The 23,053-nt window shown below is 42.2% G+C and overlaps 1 protein-coding gene across 1 annotated transcript in view; it reads right to left on the bottom strand.

The window, feature by feature from the left end:
* Nucleotides 1–23,053, bottom strand: part of gsg1l (gsg1-like) — a 235,263-nt gene that overhangs the window by 38,943 nt on the left and 173,267 nt on the right. Inside the window, exon 3 of the mRNA XM_060840369.1 lies at nt 17,495–17,647. Coding sequence (XP_060696352.1) covers nt 17,495–17,647 — 153 coding nt within the window. The remainder of the gene's footprint in view (nt 1–17,494; nt 17,648–23,053) is intronic.

Below are 23,053 nucleotides of genomic sequence, written 5' to 3'. Positions count from 1 at the left end.
CACCTGATCAGACATTGTTTCCCAGTCCTTGCACTGTGAGTTCCACAATCTTACAACTGGATTGGAGAGACACATTTGACTCGCATTCATTCATGGCTCCTTTTCCCTTACAATGACTTTATCAGTATACTTGTCCCAGCAACTTGACAACAAAAAAGTAATCCTGAACAAGGCTCAAAGTCAAATGCCATTAAAATTACTATTATAACAAAATAAAGCTAAAATTGAAAAGCATTTCTGGATGTGTTTATCAAGAGAGAGCAGCCTGGTAATCATTAGTGCACTTTACCGTGAGCTTTTAAAGTCTGTAATTTATATGTATTTGCTAAAGGCTTTGCTGAGACTGAGATTGGGGAGTATATTTCTTAGTTTGTATTTAAGCAGGTAAACTTTTTCATAGAATCCTACAGCACTGAAGAAGACCCTTTGGTCCAACCAGTCCATGCCGACCATAATCCTAAACTGAACTAGTCCCACCTAGCTGCACTTGGCTCAAATCCATCCCAACATTCCTATTCATGTACTTATCTAAATGCCGTTTAAACGTTGTAACTGTACCCACATCCACCACTTTCTCTGGAAGTTCATTCCCCACATGTCTTTTAAATCTTTCTCCTGTCATCTTAAAAATATGCCCCGCGATCCCAAAATCCTAGGGAAAAGGTCTCTGCCATTCGCCTTATCTATGAAGCTCATGATTTTATATGTCTCTATAAGGTCACCCCTATCCTCCAATGAAAGAAGTCCCAGTCTATCCAATCTCTCCTTAACATTCTCTCCTTCTCCTTAACCTCTTTTTTTTGGTGATTACAGAGGTGGTTGATCTTAAAAGGGTCACGAATAGTAGAATTACAACTGAGCTTGGCACCTTGAGCCAAGGAATGAAGCATCCATGGTTTTTGCCCAGACTTAGTATTTGCTTGCTTGGATAGCTAGACGTTGTTGATTTTGATATTCTTAACTTGCTGCTTCACTGCTGTCCATGGCTATTATTGAATCATAAATCCCTATTATAGATGCTATAATAGCCATGGACAGCAGTGAAGAGGTGACTATATAGAGATGTGGAAGCAGGCCTTTAAGTCCATCAATTCCATACCAACCCTCCAAAGAGCATCCTATTCAGACCCACTCCCCTACCCTATCTCTGTCGCCCTGCATCTCCCATGGCTCACCCACATAGCCCACCCATCCCTGGATACTATGGCCAATCCACCCTAACTTGCACATCTTCAGAAAAGGGAATGACCCAAATTCTGACCTGAACAAACTGAACAAAATTTCTAACACTGTCAGAAATTAAACAGTTCATTTTCATCCAGCACAAATGAAGTATTCAACATAGAGTGAGGTAGCTAGTTTTTTGGAAGGATTAGCTTTCTTTGATAACTTTGGAGAATGGAACCTTGACATGCTTTTCAGATTCACTATCAGCATCAGTGACTGAGTGGTTAGCATTGCTGCCTCACAACGCCAGGGACCTGGGTTCGATTCCAGCCTTGAGTGGCTGTCTGTGCGGGGTTTGCATATTCTCACTGAGTCTGTGTGAAGATGTGCAGGTTAGGCGAATTGGCCATGCTAACTTGCCCATAGTGTTCAGGGATGTATGGGTTAGGTGCATTAGTCAAGGTAAATGTAGAGTAATGGGGTAGGGGAATGGTTCTGGGTGGGTTACTCTTCGGAGAGTCAGTGTGTACTTGTTGGGCCAAACGGCCTGTTTCTTCACTGTAGGGATTCTATGATCACACTATTCTACAGCCACTGTCAGTGCAATGCAGAGTGAAGTTTCCTCCCTGTTGCTGCAATATCTTGTGAGCACTCCTTTATGAATTGGGTTGAACCCCAATCACTCATCTGTTCTTGCCGAATAGGACAGCGCCTTTATTTTGCGTCACAGTTGTGTTGCATTCCGAAGGGGCTGTCAGGAATGGGAGAGCCAAGTTTGGCATCTCCCAGAGTTTGCCTGTCACAAAAACTAGGCCAATCCAGAATGGCATCTGTGGGCCATTTCAGTATGACAGTGGACAAGTCACTTGATATCACTGAGTTAAGAAAATGAAGGTCTTCTTGTGGCTGCATGTCACACACCATTTCTGGATAGTTTCGGTTTTACAGCACTCTGGGCTTGTTTGAGACAGTAAGCAAGCAGCCCTATTGTCAGGTCAGCAATACCTCAGCTTGGTCCGGGAGAGTAGACCCCCCCCGCAATGAAAGATGGAGTGTTGCTGTCTGTATTCTGGAATGAGTTAATTCCTTCACCAGAAGCTGAATGAAGCCAGGAGTTTTTTTGGGGGGTGGGGTTGGGAAGAGGTGGGGAACAGACCATATAAGAACCCTTTGTTCCACATGGGAACATTACAGCCAACCCACTGAGGATGCTTTTCAACTGACCATCAATCAGCTTTGATTCAGAACACAGCCTGGAGGGAGTAGCATTATGTGGTGAAACACTGTCTCTATTTGGCTTATCCTGTTGTAGTTAAACAGCTACAAGAAATTATTTGCCTAAAACACAGGTTTTGTACTGAGAGAATCACAGCATTAACAAATTGTATTTAACTCACTGTCCTCCAACAATGTTCTATTAGACATTAAAATGGAATCATTTGAAACATTATTTTCTGTGACTTATTGCCCAGTGAGTGAGGCTTTGACTGACTGAGAGCTGCCATCTTTAATCCCCTTTAGTGCTTGAACACGATGATGCAAAAAAAAGCATTAAATTTTAGTTTTGATTAGTGTCTGATAACTTAAAGTGGAATATTTAGGCGTTGATTAAAAGGTAACTGACAGAACACTGAAAGGAGCTTACTGATGGCAAATTACATTTTCCTCAAAGATAACGTTCAATCTGCTGAGTATTTAATTTGATTCAATTCAAAAGACATTGATAACTGCTGTCGAAATGAGTTAACAGGTTGGTTCTGCTGTAATACTCTCTTGGCCACAGCACATTGCTGCTTCACTCTGATTTCACTGTCATTCACTGGTGAGGTGCAGACAGGAGTTATGTTGAACTGTTAGCCAGGGGTAAGACCTCTGGAACTACATGTCTTCTGCATCGTTTCCAGTGGAGCTATTGTTTTTGTCTTCAATCTTTCATGATTGCACAGTGGTTTACAACAAAGAGGCTCCTTATTGAGGGTTACTCACCCTCCGACAGCTTAAAGAGGAAGAAGAGAAATACGGGGAAGTGGAGCAGGATGTGGAGTTTTGGGATCGAAAGATGCTGTCATCAATCTTCTTTCCTCTGACTGCGCCCAAGGGTCAAACTGGTGTTGGAGGATTGACTGCTAGTGAGCTTTAACTAGATGTGGCTCATGACTTAACAAGTTGCAGTTTATTGCATATTAAAATCCTTCATTCATTTGTTGGACACTTCTACTAAGACTATGAGGAGGGCTGTGGACATTGGTCTGCACTCCTTGTTGTCCCTAAGATTATCGGCCCTATTCCTACCTCTCACTCTATGACATCGTCGGATTGGCTGGTGGTTAATGAAATGTATAGCATTAGCGGTTTCAGAACCATTACCTTTTACAACACAGAAGACCATTCAGCCCATTGAACCTGTTTCGCCATTTAATGTGTTCCTGGCAGAGCTTAGGCTTCAACTCCACTTTCCCACCTGTTCCCTTGGTTCACTATAGCCTGCCGATAGAGATCAAATGTGGATGTTTTACCCTCCCTCTCTTAAAATATAAGCAAGACAAAAAAAAACCCACTCCTGCTACATCTCAACCCTGAAGAACAGTTTCTTCCAGACCGGGTTCCCTTCCACGCCATTTTTACTTGGCAGTAAGAATACAGATAGGAATCCAGCTCCAGTTCAATGTAGTTTGTCTTTGGGAGTGTAACACTGTCAGCAGCATCCTCCATGACTCACCCTAGATAGGTCTGAGGGGACCTTTTATTACCTCTAAAGAGAAGGTAACTATTGCCTTTCTAGATTTATTTCCTTGGTCTGGATAAAGATTTTCTTAAGCTTCAATGTTTCTAGCATACACTCCAAGGTAGGTGAGAGATTTATTAAGAGCAGAATAAGTGGAAAACCTGTAGAATGATGTGAGTTCCTTGATTTTTGGTCTAGCCATACCCAAACCCGCTCTCCCCTTCTTTAGTGTAAATCCTCCTTTCCTGTCCTAGCTATTTAATTTTGTGGTATTGGTCCCAGCAAGGCTGAAGTGAACTCTGGTAAATCCCTGCCTCCCATACCACTCTTTTGGCTAAACCTGATCTGTTTGTTTTGACACAGCCCGGAGGCTTCTCTTTTGAGATTGGTTTTGAAGTTCTACTCGAGTTCCTCAAACACCCGCAGCAGAGTCTCATTCTTGGTTCTAGCTCTATTGTGGATCCAACCTGGACGACAGTAACTGGATCCTTCCTGTTCCAGCTATAAGCTGATGTCCTGGTCCTGGGAGACATAGTCAGCATTCTTCAGATCTAAAGTAGAGAGGGCCTTTAACTGTTTAGTGAGATCAGCCTGTGGCCATTCAATGGCCATCGGGTCATTAATAGGCTCAAAGTGGGCCCTCTGCTGTCAGTAGGGAGCTATCGTCTCCATGTCATGCCTACAGTGACAAGCCATTTGTTTGGAAGACAGATGCATTTAGAATTACCGCTGACAAATGATCAGAGAGCTGCAATAGTCATAAAAGTAAAGGATCATGGCCCTGCTCTCTCATAAGGAAGAAAAGAGAGAGAGATAAAACCAAAAATAGCTCAGGGTCTGGTAGCATTTGTGGAGAGAAATGGGAGTCAATGTTTGTTGTGCAGTGACCCTTCATCAGAAGTCTGTGATTTCTCTCCACAGATGCTGCCAGACCCACTGAGCTTTTCCACCAGTTTCAGCTTTCAGTTCTGATATCCAGAGTTCGCACTTCTTCGGGTTTTTAGGGAGAGATGACTGGCGGCCGTTTAACCTGAGGGTCACCACTCTCCAGGGGAGGGGAGAGGGAGGGTCCTTCAGGGTAACCTGAGCCCAGTGGGAACCAAACCCACGCATCATTCTGCATCACAAACGGGCCTTCCAGCTAACTGAGCTCACTGATTTCCCCTTGTAATGCAAGGCAGCTCCAACCTCCCTCCATGAAGCATCTGATTCATTGCTGGGCTCCACACACAGCAGGATAAACCAGGCAGCCTTCTAGGTAAATAGGCCATTCATCTGGGACTCTGTAAGTCTCCCCTCTATCGGTGACTGACTGCAGTCCTTGCAAAATTCATTTTGGTTGGCGGTGGGGATGGGGGGGGAGTGTTGGGAACACAACAAGGAGATGAGCTGATGACCGTGTTCCAAATTCTCACACCATATCTCCCTCCAAAACCATTTTCACAGAGCTGGGAAAATCCTGACCTTTGAAATCAACTTCTGAATTTGATTTGGAATTTTGATGCAGTGTACATTTTCCTGTTTGAAACAGTGAGTAACAGCTGTTGACATTCTTTCAAACTGATTCCTTGTAACATTGAAATGGCATCACCGATATGTCAAAAGCAATTTTTTTTAAAAATTCAGGCCCTGCCGTTTCTTTCCTTGCTATGACAGATTAATTTCACAGGGTTTGATAAAGTGGGCAATCTCTTCATCCTTGAGCGGCAAGCACTCATCTGTTCTCTCCTCAAACCTATTTTTGTATCTTCCATTTTGTTATTTACACAAGAATGTCACACAGAGCACTTTGCAAATTAAGTAAGCGGAACTTGATAGGATAAACTAAGGCTTTAATTATCAAATATTGCTCCAATGTAGCAGACAGAAATCTCAACCAAAGCCTGCAAGAAGACCTGGAGAATGGGTCAAATTATGCAGCAATATAAACATTCATTTTAGGACAATTTAATGAGTTTGAATGTAACCTAGTTGTGGTATACATCACCAGCATTTACACATCGTAACAAATCTGAAATGCTGCTCAAAATGAACCAAACAGTACACTGAGTGTGCAATATTATATTTAATGCTTAAGGAACAGATTAAAAGATATGAACTAATTTCTGTCCACACAAATTATTCTAAAGGTAATTGCTGTTGGTAAGGCACAGTTGATAACATGCTTGTAATCTTGACTCCAGGTCAGAAGGAAATAGAAAAAACAGAATATTTTTCTCTTTTTATGGGGATGTCATGGAGATGTCAGCACAGAAACAGACCCTTCGGTTCAACTCATCCTTCCAACCAGATATCCTAACCTAATCCTAGTCCCATTTGCCAGCACCCAGCCCTTCCTATTCAGATATCCATCCAGATGCCTGGTAATTATACCAGCTTTCATCACTTCCTCTGGCAGCTCATTCCACACATGTGAAAAAGTTGCATCTTAGGTCCCTTATAAATCTTTCCCCTCACAGCTTGAACCTCTAGTTTTGGATCCCCTTACTTTGGGGAAAAGATCGTGGCTGTTCACCATATCCGTGCCCTTCATGTTTTTATAAATCTCTATCAGGTCGGCCATCAGCCTCCAACATTCCAGGGAAAGTAGTCCCAGCCTATTCAGCCTCACCCTATAGTCCAAGCCAAATTTCTTTTGACGTTGAATAGTGAAACTGACAGGAAATCTCACTGACAGGGGGAATCATCATCGTAATCTTTTCTAAGGATATAGCTAGCCTGAGACGAAATGTTTTATGGTAGGAAATTATTTCCTTTTTTTGACAGGATAATGAATAACTTATGGGTACAAACCCAGAGATTGCTGTTTCTGGGTTTCCATGTTTGAATGCCAAACTTGCTTACGTGATATTCCTTTTTAATTCAATGTTGGTGTTAATTGCATTGACCTGTGAATATCCCCAACTAGACTTGTAAAGTATAAAAACAACTTTTCAAAGCACACATTTGCCTATTTGCAGTGGGTGGAATGAAAGTTATTATTACATGCTGTAACCAAATGTGATTCTGAAACCATTATTGAACTATTTAAAACAGCATTATCAGATAAACATTAAAAATGAATGTTGGCGATGAAAAACTAACAATTCGTGTTAACTGTAATATAATTTTGAATTAAAAACAGTTTTGAGTATTTTTATATCACAGTTTGCAGTGTTTACTATTTAAGGTGTTCTGTAAGATCATTATTTTCAGGCAACATTCAAGCAAAATGACAGCAACACACTCAGCCCTCATGCTACTCTAATTTCCAAAGTTCTTCGCAAACATTCCCCTCCCCTAAGCCCACACCCCTCCCTATCTCGGTAACCTCCGCTAACCCACACTCCTCCCTATCTCTGTAACCTCCCCTAACTGCACAACATTCCCTATCTCTGTAACCTCCCCTAACCCACACCCCTCCCTATCTGTGTAACCTCCCCTAACTCACACCCCTCCCTATCTCGGTAACCTCCCCTAACCTACACCCCTCCCTATCTCAGTAACCTCCGCTAACCCACACTCCTCCCTATGTCTGTAACCTCCCCGAATTGCACAACATTCCCTATCTCTGTAACCGCCCCTAACCCACACCCCTCCCTATCTGTGTAACCTCCCCTAACTCACACCCCTCCCTATCTCTGTAACCTCCCCTAACCCACACTCCTCCCTATCTCAGTAACCTCCCCTAACCGCACAACACTCCCTATCTCTGTAACCTCCCCTAACTGCACAACATTCCCTATCTCTGTAATCTCCCCTAACCACACACCCTTCCCTATCTGAGTAACCTCCCCTAACCCCACACCTCTCCATATCTCTGTAACCGCCCCTAACCCCACAACCCTCCCTATCTCGGTAACCTCCCCTAACCCCACAGCCCTCCCGATCTCTTAATCTCCCCTAACCCCACAGCCCTCTCTATCTCTGTAACCTCCCCTAACCCCACACCATCCCTATCTCGGTAACCTCCTCTAACAACACACCCCTCCTTATCTCTGTATTCTCCCCTTACCACACACCGCTCCCTATCTCTGTAACCTTTCCTTAACCCCACACCTCTCCCTATGTCTGTAACCTCCCCTAACCCCACAACCCTCCCTATCTTTGTAACCTCCCCTGACCCCACACCCCTCCCTTTTTCTGTAGCCTCCCCTAACCCCACAACCCTCCCTATCTCTGTCACCTCCCCTAACCCTACACCCCTCCCTAACTCTGTAACCTTCCCTAACCACACACCACTCCCTATCTCTGTAACCTCTCCTAACCCCACACCCCTCCCTAGCTGTGTCATCTCCCCTAACCCCACACCCCTCCCTATCTCGGTAACCTCCCCTAACCCTACACCATTCCCTATCTTTGACACTTCCCCTAACCCTACACCATTCCCAATGTCTGTCACTTCTCCTAACCCCACACCCCTCCCTATCTTTGTAACCTCCCATAACTCCACATCCCTCCCTATCTCTGTAGCCTTCCCTAACCTCACAACCCTCCCTATCTCTGTCACCTCCCCTAACCCTACACCCCTCCCTATATCTGTAACCTCCCCTAACCCCACACCCCTCTCTATTTCTGTAACCTCCCCTAACTCCACAACCCTCCCTATCACGATAATCTCCTCTAACCCCACATTATTCCCTATCTCTGTCACCTCCCCTAACCCCACACCACTCCCTATCTCTGTAACCTCCCCTATCCCCACACCACTCCCTATCTCTGTAACCTTCCCTAAACCCAAACCTCTCTCTATCTCTGTAACCTCCCCTAACCCCACAACCCTCTCTAAGAGAAAGTGAGGACTGCAGATGCTGGAGATCAGAGCTGAAAAATGTGTTGCTGGAAAAGCGCAGCAGGTCAGGCAGCATCCAGGGAGCAGGGGAATCGACATTTCGGGCATAAGCCCTTCTTCAGGAACCCTCTCTAAGAGACGAGTTACATTCCCACCGTGAAAGTGCTCGTGATTGACGATCTCAAACAAATAGAAATCCAACCATCTGCGACTGACTTTCAATGACAGCATCATTTATGAACCCTGCACTATGAACTTCCTGGGGCTACTATTGGTATCTGGGCATTGGACACTCTGACCAGTTTATGTATTAAAATCGCTTTACCCAAGTGCACTTACCAATGAGGCAGACAAAGGGACATAAAATTTCATTTGCAATTCAATTTGTTTTATGAGCAAGATATTCCTTATTTCTAAAAAAACGTGTGAGCATTTCCAAAATTCCCACAATATTTAATTTCTATCTAGCTCTGTCCATCTGAGAAAGGATATTACCCACAGTGATCTTGAACTGGGTTATTGGATATTCACTCCTCTCTGACATTAGGGCTGGCTCTCTTCTATAAACCTGGGGCTCACAGTTTGGGGCATATCTTCTCCTGGGTCTTCTTGAGTTGCTACACAGTCTTCTGCCAGGGGTCTTCCTGCAAATCTATACTGAGGGATAGCTGCCACGTGTGTTTTTAGTAACCCTCACCCTGGACATACTGGAATGTTCTTTAGCCTTTGGCCAATAGAGTCATGAGCTGGGTTCAAAACATCCAATGGGATTACACCAACACCCCTCATCGTTGCTATGCCAGGGAGGTGTATTGTGCATGTTTTCAGGCAGTCAAGGTGCCACAAAGTCTGATCAATACTTCTCTTGTACACAATCCTCGGGCTGGTTGTAAGTGGTTGTCCTTGAACCTTTGTGACCTTTTTGACCTTGGTTCCACTGTTGCCTGTAGCCAATAGCTGCTGTTAAATTTAGTTTGGCCAATTTTCTGTCAGGAGAAAGTGAGGACTGCAGATGCTGGGGATCAGAGCTGAAAATGTGTTGCTGGAAAAGGGCAGCAGGTCAGGCAGCATCCAAGGAGCAGGAGAATCGATGTTTCTGATGAAGGGCTTATGCCCGAAACGTCAAATTTCCTGTTCCTTGGATGCTGCCTGACCTGTTGCGCTTTTCCAGCAACACATTTTCAGCAATTTTCTGTCAGGCCCAATTTTGAATATCCAATTTTGGGTCCCGGTCACTTAATCACACCATCAATCCGAAGCTGAACTGGACCAGCTATATAAATAGTACGGCTCTTTGAACAAATCAAAGGCTCGGAATTCATGTTGATTCATTGTATAAGGTAATGGTTCTTAAGGTAGGATTAATTATGGAGATAGGAGACAGTGAGCACTGCAGATGCTGGAGATCTGAGTTGAGAGTGTGGCACCGGAAAAGCACAGCAGGTCAGACAGCATCTGAGGATCAGGAAAATCGACGTTTCGGGCTCAAGCCCTTCATCAGGAATGCCCCGGCCCGAAACTTTGATTGTCCTGCTCCTTGGATGCTGCCTGACCTGCTGTGCTTTTCCAGCATCGCGCTCTTAATTATGGAGATTGCCACCCAATCTGATGACATCATTCAGCCTTGAAAAGGAAAAGGCTTGAGATCCTTATCAGGACAGAAATATCATCAGTATCTCCTGACAATCTGATGTCTAACTAGCTAATATAATTTGAATCTATGACCATTATGCAATAGATTATATCTTGTTAAGGTGCATCCTTAGGTAGAATATAGAATGGAAGCTTCAAAGGTTCTTATGGAGCGGTGGTAGTGTTCCTACAACTACCTTCTGTGAGCCAGAAGGCCTAGGCTCAAGTTCCACCTGCTCCAGAGATGCATCTCTGAGCAGGATGATTCGAAGGTATCTAGAAAGGAGGATCAATGGCTGCAATTTACCCCAACCATTAGCTGGTCGTGTTTGGATCCACACATACACGGTGGCTCAGTGGTTAGCACTGCTGCCTCATAGTGCCCAGTGACTCGGGTTCAATTCCAGCCTTAGCTGACTGTCTGTGTGGAGTTTGTATATCCTCCTTGTGTATGCGTGTATTTCTAGGAGAAAGTGAGGACTGCAGATGCTGGACATCAGAAGAAGGGCTCATGCCCGAAACGTTGATTCTCCTGCTCCTTGGATGCTGCCTGACCTGCTGCGCTTTTCCAGCAACACATTTTCAGCTCTGCGTGTATTTCCTCCAGTATCCTCCTACAGGTGAAAGATGTGCAGGTTAGGTAGATTGGCCATGCTAAACTACTCCACAATGTCCAGCGATGTGTAGGGAAGGTTGGACTTGCTAAATTGCCCATAGTGTCCAGGGACGTACAATCTAGGTGGATTAGCCATGGGAAATACAGGGACCCAATCCTGAGGCCATTAATAAATAAGAATCAGAAATTGTCACGATTATCAAAAGGTATTGTCACTCAAACCTGTATCTTTCATTTGACTTATACCTTTCTGGATATGTTTCACTTCATGGAATGAAGACTCACCTGCAAATCATCCAAAATACAATCAAATTTTGGGAATAGACAATGAAGCCAGAAAGGAATACGTAAGTGAACTATATTCCAAGTAGTTACATTGGCGGGCGGGAAAGGTGTTGTTAAACTTGAAAGGATGTCAAAAAGATTTACAAGGATGTTGCCAGGGTTGGAAGTTTTGAGCTACAGGGAGAGGCTGATGCGAGCCGATGTGTGGTTGCCTTGGTAACCCCATGAACGGTATAGATAAGGAAATCATCCAATGACTGAAGAATGAAAAAAAATCAGAGCTCATGGAATTCAAGGTGATTTGCAAAAGAACCAAAGACAATGGGTTGGAGGATTTGAGCTATAGGGAGAGACTGAATAGGCTGGGGCTGTTTTCTCTGATACTGAGGGGTGACCTTATACAGGTTTATAAAATCATGAGGGGCATGGATAGGGTACATAGGCAAGGTCTTTTCCCAGGTAGGGAAGTCCAGAACTAGAGGGCATAGGTTTAGGGTCAGAGGGGAAAGATTTAAAAGGGCCTAAGGGGCAACTTTTTTATGCAGAGGGTGGTGTGTGTATGGGAGGAACTGCCAGAGGAAGTGATGGAGACTGGAACAATTACAACATTTAAAAGGCACCTGGATGGGTATATGAATAGGAAGGGTTTAGAGGGATATGGGCCAGGTGCTGGCAAATGGGATTAGATTAGGTTGCGATATTTGGTCAGCATGGACAAGTTGGACCGAAGGGTCTGTTTCCGTCCTATACATCTCTAAGACTCTATGACAGAGCAGCAAAGAGAGAAAATGTACTTATATAAGCTGAACTGGGTTATTCTCTCTCCTTGGAGAAAGTGAGGACTGCAGATGCTGGAGATCAGAGCTTAAAAATGCATTGCTGGAAAAGCGCAGCAGGTCAGGCAGCATCCAAGGAGCAGGAGAATCGACGTTTCGGGCATAAGCCCTTCTTCAGGAATGAGGAGGGTGTGCCAAGCAGGCTAAGATAAAAGGTAGGGAGGAGGGACTTGATTCTCTCTCCTTGTTTTTCTCTCAGAGTCTGCAAAAGGACTGAAAGGTAATAAAGCAAATTGCTGAAGCATTCCTACACTGAAAGCTCAAAGATATCTGCAACATTTGAAACTGCTGAGGATCAAAGACATCAGTTCGACAACCAGGGTCTCAGGTTCAAACCAAACACCTCAAAGGACTCGAAGAACTTTTAATCTTCTTTTATCTTCCTTTTCTTACTAGACATTCTCCTCATTTTAAGATTTATTTTTGCATTTGTGTGTGTATAACTTTGCATCCTATTACTTTTCTCATGCTTATTAAGCAATAACATTCCTCTTTCTTTCACCAAGGAAAATGTTGTAATAGGCTCTTAATTTTGAGCTAGTGTGACATTTTAATTTAAAATTACATTTAAGCCTGGTAATAGCCACATACTAATAAGAATAAAATAAGGAATAAAATTTCTGTTGTGTCCGTGTCAGAAGCAAAGGAACCAATTTGTCCCTCCTCACTTATTCATAACAAAAGGGAAATCAATAACTTAAAATATAATTTAGGCAGGAAAATTTATTAAAGCTGCAACATTAAAAACATGACTGAATAAAACTCAGAATCCCTATGGTTTGGAATCAGGTTATTCAGCCCATCGGGTCCACAGCATCCCCGAAGAGGATTTTAGCCTGTAACCCTGCATTTCCCACGGCTCACCCACCTATCCCTGGACGCTATGGGCAATTTAGCACAGCCGATCCACCTAATCCGCACATCTTTGACTGTGGGAGGAGGAAACCGGAGCACCCGGAGGAAAGGATGTGCAACGTCCACGCAGCTAACGTGAAATCAAACCTGGGTCCCTGGTGCTGTGAGGCAGCAATGCTAACCACTGAGCCACCGTGCTGCCCACTTACTGGGTACGGTACACTGTGTAAGACGATGAACATAGTACTTTCACCCATGAAATGTAGGATAGTGGCAATTTTGCCTGTGAAAAATGAAAAGCGTTATTTCGGCTGCAAATAGAAATTAGCCATCATTCTGGCTACAAAGCGTCAATTCAAAACAAAGGGTGGTAGATGCTTGGAGCTCTTTTCCACAAATGACAGTGGATGCCGGATCAGTTGTTAATTTCAAGTTTGAGCTCCATACATTTCTGTTTAGCTCAAGGGATTAAGTGATGGAGGTCAAAGACAGATATATGGAGGTAGGCCAGAGATCAGCCATTCAATGGTGGAACAGACACCAAGGGCTGAATGGCCTTCTCTTGTTCCCCAGTTCCTAAAAGATAAGCAGGACTCCAGTAAGCAGAGTTACAATTTTATTATCTTATGAAATTTAAAGCAATATCAGAAAGAATAATGCAGAATTGACAGAGTACGTAACTAAAAGGAAATGAAATAATGCAGCCCCTCCCACCCCCCAACATTAAACCTATCAGATCAAAAACCAAAAAGAACTACAGATACTGAAAATCAGAAACAGAAACAGCAACAGGACAGGAGGAAGGGTCACTCCACCTGAAACATAGATTTCTCTCCACAGATGCTGCCAGAACCTTTGCCTTATACAAAATATCACCTTATGTGCACCCTGGGCCGATCTGCCATCTACAATGCTCAGGTCAAGAATGTGATAGAATACTTCCACCTTTCCTGGGTGAGGGTATTCCATCTGTAGCCAAGCAATTTGGCACTGTCTGAGACAAAGCAGCCCACTTTATTGGCTCCCGAGCCACCACCTTCAACAGTCAGTCCCTACACCACTGACACATGGTGATAGCAGGGTGTACTGTAACAGGACCCTTCTACAGCACCTTGCAAACCACAACCTGAAAGGGCAAAGGTCAGTAGATACATGGGAACACCACTGCCTGCAAGTTCCTCTCCAAGCCACTCACCATTCTGATTTGGGAAATATCTTCCCGTTCTTTCATTGTTGCTGGATTAAAATCTTGGTGCTCCCTCCCTGACAGCATTATGGATACATCTCCATCTCAGGAACTGGAGCAGTTGAAGAAGGCAGCTCTTCTGAAGAGCAATTCGGATGGTGGAATAACTTCTGGCTCAGCCATGAAATCGTTTTAAAAATAACCTCCCTTTAACCTCCTCTAGCCTCACTACTTTTCTGATTTCTGAACTCTTCCAAATTTGTCCATTCACTCATTTCTAATCTTCATTGTTCCTCCCTTTAGTGGCCTAGCCTGCAAATATCTCAGCAGGAGGTTTCGGAGTTCCTTTTCCTCACCTCTCTGCTTTCTCTGACTTTCCTCTCCTTGCTTGCAATCTGCTTTATTTGAGCAAACTTTGGATATGTGTTCTGATATTAATTTTTATAGCAAACACTGCGCCTGAGGACATTTAACTGCATGAATAGTGCTAATGCAAATTGTTATTGTTATTATTATTGAATCTGTTCTTCATGTCCAGGCAGAAATTGCTGCTGATGTTTTATTTGGACTTAACGATAGGCAAACAGATTCAAGGCAATATTACAATGCCTTATTAAACACCAACAAAGCTTGTTTCAAAGGGATCTTAATGATTAGGTTAGGTTAGATTAGATTCCCTACAGTATGGAAACAGGCCCTTCAGCCCAACAAATAGACACCGACCCTCTGAAGAGTAACCCACCCAGACCCATTCCCCTACCCTATATTTACCCCTGACTAATGCACTCAACAGGAGAGAGTGAGGTCTGCACTTAACACTATGGGCAATTTATCATAGCCAATTCACCTGACCCTAATGATGCCCTGGGATTAAAATTATCTTGGTCTTTATATCTTCAATAGCAAATGCCATCCGTTCACATATCTAGTCTGGCATTAAAATCTGGACCACAATTTACTGACTCTGTCTTAATGAAGATCACAGGATCCCTATGGTGTGGCCATTCGGCCGACTGAGTCCACACCAACCCTCTGAAGAACATCCCGCCCAATCCTTACCCTGCATTTGCATGCCTAATCCACCTAGCCTGCACATCCCTGGACACAATGGACAATTTAATGTGGCCAAACTACCCTAACTCTGTGGGAGGAAGCCAGAGCACTTGGAGGAAACTTAAGTAGCCACTGGGAGAATGTGAAAATTCCACACAGACTATCATCCAAGGCCAATTGAACCCAGTTCCCTGGTGCTGTGAGGCAGCAGTGCTAACCACTGAACCACCATGTCACCCACTCCCCCACTGCTTTGCACTGTGATTCTGCAGTGCTAATGGTAAAGGGTACTTTGAGACATCAGAGTTAAGGGCGCGGACCATTGGTTCACTGAGCAATTGCACCTTCTCATTCTGAAAGAGGTACACTCCTTACCCTGTTAAAGCCCAAGGTTTGGGGAGTGGAACGTAGGGATGGGGGGGAAGCTCTCAAGGGGAGTGTCAAGGGAATGAAATCAAAGTTTTGCATATTTATTGTTTCATGGATAATTGCACACTTTGAGCAGGAGGAACACACCATGCCAGCAATTACAAGAAAAATATTTACCAGAAGTTTTTAGGGGCTACTGGATATATCAATTTAGACCTGTAAAAGCTAAACAGATCACGCACATAACTCCAGTAGTGTCATGACTGCATAATTATGGACCGGTAATACTTAGAAAAACAAACGCAAGAGGTTGCGACATTCCTTAAGTGAAAAGTTAAGTTGACTGCAACTAGACGAAAGAAGCTGAAAAGTAACAATTTCAATTCATCTGATTATACAGGTTCTACATAGATTACAGAGAAAAACGCTAGGAAATATAACAAGTCTAGTCCAGAAATTAAAAAAAAGTCCCTCACAACTCATTGCGAGAATCTAGTCACACATTGAGCTGTTTGAAAGTTAAGAACCACAGGCAGAAGATGAACAGTGTCTCAAAAGCAAAGTCCTTATATGAAGCCTGACTTAGGTCCTTGCATAGATCCCCTGGTGACAGTGGACCTCTTATTGTGCCAGCTATTAATGCCTGAAAAAGGCAAGCTGTCTAGTCAAAGATAGATTCCATATTAAACTATCCTGAAGAAAGACTTCTCTCAACAGAGGGGATGAGAAAGAGAGAGGCATCTTGTAACAGCTGGAGGTTTGTTGTATTGTAACTCTGCAGGGCCAGAGCCAGCACTCCCAGAATCTGCTGTCCTGATGAGCCTACATGTAAATGAACACATTGAACATTCAACTGCAGAAACCATCACAACTGCTGAATCTGACTTCAAGTGTTAACCTTTTCTGCTTTAGCAATAGGGAACACAAGCAATGGGCCCCAATGGCAATTCATAAAAAAGTGTTTGGGACTTACTCCTTCCGAAGTATTTGTTTAGTCTGATTTGCACTTGTTTTAAGCTTGTCTCAGTTCCTTGTTAATAACTATATCACTTTATTCCCATGGAGTCATCGGTAACAACTTGTAATAAACTAATATTTAACCATTTTAAACCAAAAGTTTAACTGCTAGTTTACTTGAACTTGGATCGTACGTATTAAAAAGGAAATTATGGGATTCATTGTGGGATGTGTCTCTGGCTTTTTCAGTATTTACAGCATATCCCTAGTTGCCTAAAATCACTCACTGAGCTCTCTTGAGGTCCACTTGTGATGGTGGGTTGTGGTGCATTTTTCAGCGGAGACCTCAAAGGGGCGTTACGTTCCTAATTAGCAAAATTAGCCGACGCATAGACTGTCTTGGGTCACTTTCCCCTTTACTTGTGAATGGGCAGGTGCTTAAGATCATATCCCAGAAACTCTGTATGCACGACCCAGTGCGGGGTCAGGATAAATTGTCCCCTAGGTTCTTCTAACTTTTTGCTATATCTCATCCTTGAGTTGGAGCTTGTCATTTTGTTTCAGATTCTTGGTAATCCTGTGTATTTTGAGGTTTAACACCAAAATTGAACATGATCGTTTACATGAATGATGTGCTGCTTGGAAAGCCCTGCAGAGACTTGTACTTCATTCTTCAAGCTGCATATCCCAGTGTTCCACTGGGTTTTAAAAATTGCTTTGGCACAAATCACAGACATCGACAGTAATAAAACAACATCACAGCCAACTCGTAAATTATGGCTTTTCACACTCATGGAATTAATGCAATATGGTATTGCTACACTGTGGGTTATGTACTCAACTTTCAGTGCCCAGAATGTGATCATTGCAGTTTGTTAACACTTAAGCATTCCTTTATTCCAGAAACAATTTGGAAAGGCTTATCCATAGCTTGCATCTGCAATATTCCTGCACCTTTGACATTTCTGACAGAATGCACTATCAGCAGAGGGCTACAGGCTTTAGTTGCATGTCAATTTGTAGGAACTGAAATTGTACGTACCTGAAAGAACAGTGAAGACAGCAGCAAATGCATTCAGTTTGAGGCCGTCTATCACATTACTTGAGTGAAAGAGCTCGAGACACATCAGGCTGAAACCAACAACTAAAAGCACGATATATAAAACTTCAGAGATGACCGCCAACCAAAGAACACCTGTAACACAGGAGACACAGACTTGAGAAATCACATGGGGAGACTGGAAGAGCACATCTGAAACAGTCTGAGCACTTACTGTGCATAATATGAATGGAAGGAACCTTGTCTCATCTGTCTAATGATAATTTAGCTGCAAGATATGAAGCTGCATTAAAATATGTACAATCACAAGATGGATTAAGAATGACTCGAGACGAAGTGAAACAAAAATGGTTCATATAGACAAAAAACATGACATTTTACCGAAGTCTGAAAATCTGCTGATTAAAATTTAGAAGCTAAAATTATATCTTCACTCCAATGACCTTTAAACAATTCATTAAAATTATAATTAATCAACTTTTATAGATTAATGATGTTTTAATCCAAGTGACATAATTGATTCTTTTAATTTAAAGCTCACCGAAGCATTAATCAAATTGACTCCAGTTCTACTTTCCCAGTTAGGGTTCTTTAATATCCACAGTGCTTGCTCGTTAACTAAACAAAGTACTCAAGGAAATATAGATCAGATTTCATGTTAAAATCAATTGAATTCATTTTTAAATTTTGCTTTGAGGTTAACAGTGCAAAGGCCCCAAAACAGCAATACAGCACCTTCTGCTAATAGACATTTAGCAGGAAGTTGATTCCCAGCTAGTGACAGCTGAAAATGTGTTGCTGGAAAAGCGCAGCAGGTCAGGCAGCATCCAAGGAACAGGAAGTTTGACGTTTCGGGCATAAGCCCTTCGTCAGGAATGAGGAAAGTGAGTCCAGCAGGCTAAGATAAAAGGTAGGGAGGAGGGACTTGGGGGAGGGGCGATGGAGATGTGATAGGTGGAAGGAGGTCAAGGTGAGGGTGATAGGCCGGAGTGGGGTGGGGGCGGAGAGGTCAGGAAGAAGATTGCAGGTTAGGAGGGCGGTGCTGAGTTCGAGGAAATCGACTGAGACAAGGTGGGGGGAGGGGAAATGAGGAAACTGGAGAAATCTGAGTTCATCCCTTGTGGTCGGAGGGTTCCCAGGCGGAAGATGAGGTGCTCTTCCTCCAACCGTCGTGTTGTTATGGTCTGGCGATGGTGGACAGCCAAGAATATTGACCCCACTCAATATACTGGAGTCAGCTGCTTCACTCAGTGCTGGGTACTACAAAACTGTTGTTAAACATCTCAGGTGAATGCAAAAGTCAGAACAGTTGCCAATTGCCAACTGAGAAGCTGAGCAACAGGCAAAAGGCATTAGAGGAAATACAGCAGAAAGTAGAACATGAAGAAGGGATAAGAGTCAAACATGAGCACCCACTGTGTTCAATACCAATAAACTCAAAACTTGCTTCCCCATTCACAAATTGTCATACAGTCACACAACAGAACTCTCCTTTCTGCTTCTTCATTGGAATTGTTGTTTATCAATTAATCTTCCACAGTTTCTCTAATTCTTCAGTTCAGTATTCAAAATGAGAAGATTACAAATGCCACCAATGTTCAGTGGCTGGATGCAGTTTGATGTCACATTACGAGTTTGGATTGGGCAGACTGGTTAGGGAGAAGGCAAAAGCTAGGACTGTCTTCAGCCTGAGACTTCAATGGAATGCTTTCTTTTATACATAAATACTTCTGTACAAGATAATCATAGATATACTAGGCACTGACCTATAGTTACATTAGATAAGGACATCTTCATGTGCTCATGTCCTTGTTGCAATCTGGTCTGGGAAATAACTCCAGACTGTTCTAACAGTACTCACCTTGTGCTATTTATACTCAGTGATGTGCAGCTCTTTAACATCATCACAAGGCTGCCTCAGGATCCTTACACAGCATCCTTACCCCACGTTTTGTCCCTTGTCATAAACATTGATGAATAATTCTATGCATTCTCAAATGAGTTACTTTGATCCATTCTTTTTATAAAATTTACTGGACTTTTATTTTCCTTATGCTTCCTACCCTTGCCTGAATTTTGGACATGATCTGCGATCAGATATAGATATACTTGATGTAAAGTTGTTGATCTTGTTTGTTCTCTGCTAGCTTCCATTAGGTCAGAGACTGAATTGATCTGACTGAAGGAATTTGGGAAGGAGGGAATGACAATTGTGAGGTGATTATAGATCTTGTGCCCCATTACTGGTGTTGGATACAATTAATCATTTGCTAGGAAGGAATGACATAGTCCATTCCAGCATTGCTGTTCTTCATGTGAAGCATGTTCCCTTGCTGTATTGATGATGTATGTTCCCAGGACATGAACGTATGCATTAAGTTGGGAACAGTTTGATTTGCTATCTTCCTCAGACTGTTGCGAGGTGGCCTGTTTTGTTATAATGAGTACATTGTTGGTGGAATGCCAGATAGTTTTAACATGAAGCTTTAGAATCATCCCTGAAGATAGTGTAGCATTAACTTGTGCAGGATTTTGTGTTGATGCTCTCATGTTTGGTATGTTATTCACACGCAAGATCTGTTTCCTCTGATCAGACAGTTCATTGTAGTTTAAGTAGGCGATGACAGGAAGGATGTTGCAAAACTTGAAAGGATTCAGAAAAGATTTACAAGGACGTTGCCAGGGTTTTAGCTATAGGGAGAGGCTAAATAGGCTAGGGCTGTTTTCCTTGGAATGTCAGACACTGAGGTAGATTCATTTAAGATGCGTCTGGACAGATGCATGAGTAGGTGGGGAGCAGAGGAATACAGATGCTTAGAAATTGACCGACACGTTTAGACAGTACATTTGAATCAGCTCAGGCATGAAGGGCCGAAGGGCCTGTTCCTGGGCTGTAAATTTTCTTTGTTCTTTGTTCTTTTTACAGATGTTTATAAAATCACGAGGGGCATGAATAGAGTGAACAGACAAGGTCTTTTCCCTGGGGTGGGGGAGTTCAAAACTACAGGGCACAGATTTAAAATGAAAGGAGAAAGATTTAAAAGGGACCTAAGGGGCAACATTCTCATGCAGAGGATGGTGTGTGTATGGAATGAACTGGCAGAGGAAGTGATGGAGGCTGGTACAATCACAACTTTTAAAAGATGTTTGAATTGGTACATGATTAGGAAGGGATTTGGACCAAATGCTGGCAAATGGGACTAGATTAATTTAGGATATCTGGGCGGTGTGGACGAGTTGGACCGAGGGTTGTGTTTTTGTGCTGTACATCTCTATGGCTCTATGACGCGAGTCAATGTATTCTGTGGAATGTTGTGCATTCATTGGAACCTTTTCTCTATAATATTTTTGATTAATTTTCTAGACTCTGTAATTTAGAGCATTTGTTCTAGAGTGGAATCCACTTTTGATTGAAATAATTCAGTGATTGATTATCTAAGAGGCCAATGGCATTTCTGCTACAAATGAACTCTTGTTGTAATAGTTGCATGGCTCAGGTAGTATGCACGGTGATGATGTTTTGGCTTTAAGAAGTCATTTTGTCTGGCTGTTTTTGAAGAGAACTTGTAAGACAAAAGTGCAGCGCTGGTAGGTAAGACCACTTGAGTAAACAGCTTGAGACACCTCAGCATTTTTTTAACAGTCCAAATGGGTGTGGTCAGCTGTCACAGATCACGATTTCTGGGTTTTAGCTTTAAGCAGAAGCTGTGGGAGTATCAATAGAGTTGGGAGCTTCAGTGAATGTCTCCTGACTGCTACTCTTTCTGAATTTTCTCTTGATTTTTTTTCCTCCTGGATTGAGAACTGCATGTGAGAATCTGTGTCTAAATTTTCCTTTTTACTAAGGGGTGTATTTATGGGATGTTCCTGTATTAGAACAGTTAATCAGTAAAGCTACTGTATCTATTATTTTGTTAGGTTTTCCAGTAAAGTAATTCAAAATTCCTCTTGTTTTGGTTGTATTTTAATTACAGTGTTTAAATGAATTTTGTTTTGTTTAATGTCAAGTTGTTTGTCAAGTCGCATTGCAAGTGAAGTAGGCACTTCACATTTGACTTTAAAACTAAAAAAATGCTAGGGTCTCAGCTATATTCATAAAGTATTTTGAGAGGGTCTAGTCTGGTCCATAACAGTACAGATTATTAATGATGATACTGACAGGCTCTTTTGAAATTTGATAACTGCTACTGAAGCATAATCTCACCAGTGTCTCCTTTGCTCTAGATGTGGAATATTAGGTTGTCAAATGTAATTCTTTTCATATTAATCTGTTGTTTGTGTAACATATGATCTAATGTTCTTCTGCTGCAGTAGGAAGAGTGCAAACCTGTTCAGCATTTGATTTAGTTTTCAAAACTGAAGTTTTCTAAGATCTTAGGAATTGTGCATTTCATGTTGTGAATTTGTTGATCTCTCAAATTGATTTGATGTCTTGAATTTGTTCCGATAAAAAAAATTTCATCAGTGAATTCTGTTGCAATGGCCGATTGTTGATAAACACATGAGGTTTGTTGACTATTTTCTTAATTTGGAGAAATATTGCTGAATTCTGACCTCCTTGTACTATCCACATATTGTTACCTTGTGATGCATGCGACTGAGTAAGATTGTTGAACCCTTTAAGTGGCAAAGAGTGTTGTTGTAGTTTAAACTGCTTTTTTCAAAGTAAAGTTCATTTCTTTCTTTACCAATATGTTGTCTATGTAGAAATGAATCAAGATATTACTTTGCCAAAATTGTTAAACAAGTTCCCAAGAACCTAAGGGTATAAATTTCCCAAAGCGGCTTTACTCAATTAGATGCGATGATTTTTGATGGTAACAAAGGTAAAATTGTTGGCAACATTGTTTTCTTCTGCAGTTGAGGCATATTTGTGTCAAAATTCAACATCACTTGATCCAATTAGCTTTTATTCTTTTCCCAATTTTTCCTATTTTGATTAATAAAATTGGTAAACCTGCTTAGTAGATGGAATTCATCATTCAAACTGTTGAAACAATAAAGATTTCATTAACTTCCCTTGTTAGGTTTTGATATTTCAAAGCACAATTAGAATCTTTATTCTTTAATTTCTTTCTGAATAAATTTTCTTTAAGCCATTACCCAAAGAATTAATTTACTTGTCGATAACTTTCTCATCAAGTAAATTGTTCAGAAATGTGTTCACTCGTTGGAAGTCATAACTGTGTCCTTTTAGCCTTGACTTTTGGGTTTGTTCCTTTCCTTGGAGGATTGAATCTGGTGGATGGGTCCAGCACTTGGCTTCTTTTTGCCATCACTTGATTAATATTTGCTCCTTTGCTGCTTCATGGACTTTTACAGCTCTCACTTTTTTTTTAAATGTTAGCTTCAGCTATTACTGAATACGAAAGGCTTTTTATTTTGAGAATTACAATAGCTTCCTTGGAGGAGCTCTCTCTTCAAAAATGTTTCCTCCACTGTAGCTGTTCAGCTCTGTGGTGTTTTTCTGGCTTTTGGCTTGTTTTAACGCTATACTGACAATTTCGGAAAAAAAAGTCTTTTAAATCCTTTATTTTTCCA

Source organism: Hemiscyllium ocellatum, chromosome 20, assembly GCF_020745735.1.
Source record: "Hemiscyllium ocellatum isolate sHemOce1 chromosome 20, sHemOce1.pat.X.cur, whole genome shotgun sequence".
In the NCBI taxonomy this organism is placed as follows: domain Eukaryota; kingdom Metazoa; phylum Chordata; class Chondrichthyes; order Orectolobiformes; family Hemiscylliidae; genus Hemiscyllium; species Hemiscyllium ocellatum.
Note: the sequence above shows the minus strand (reverse complement) of the source record. Positions and strands in the feature narration are given on the sequence as shown.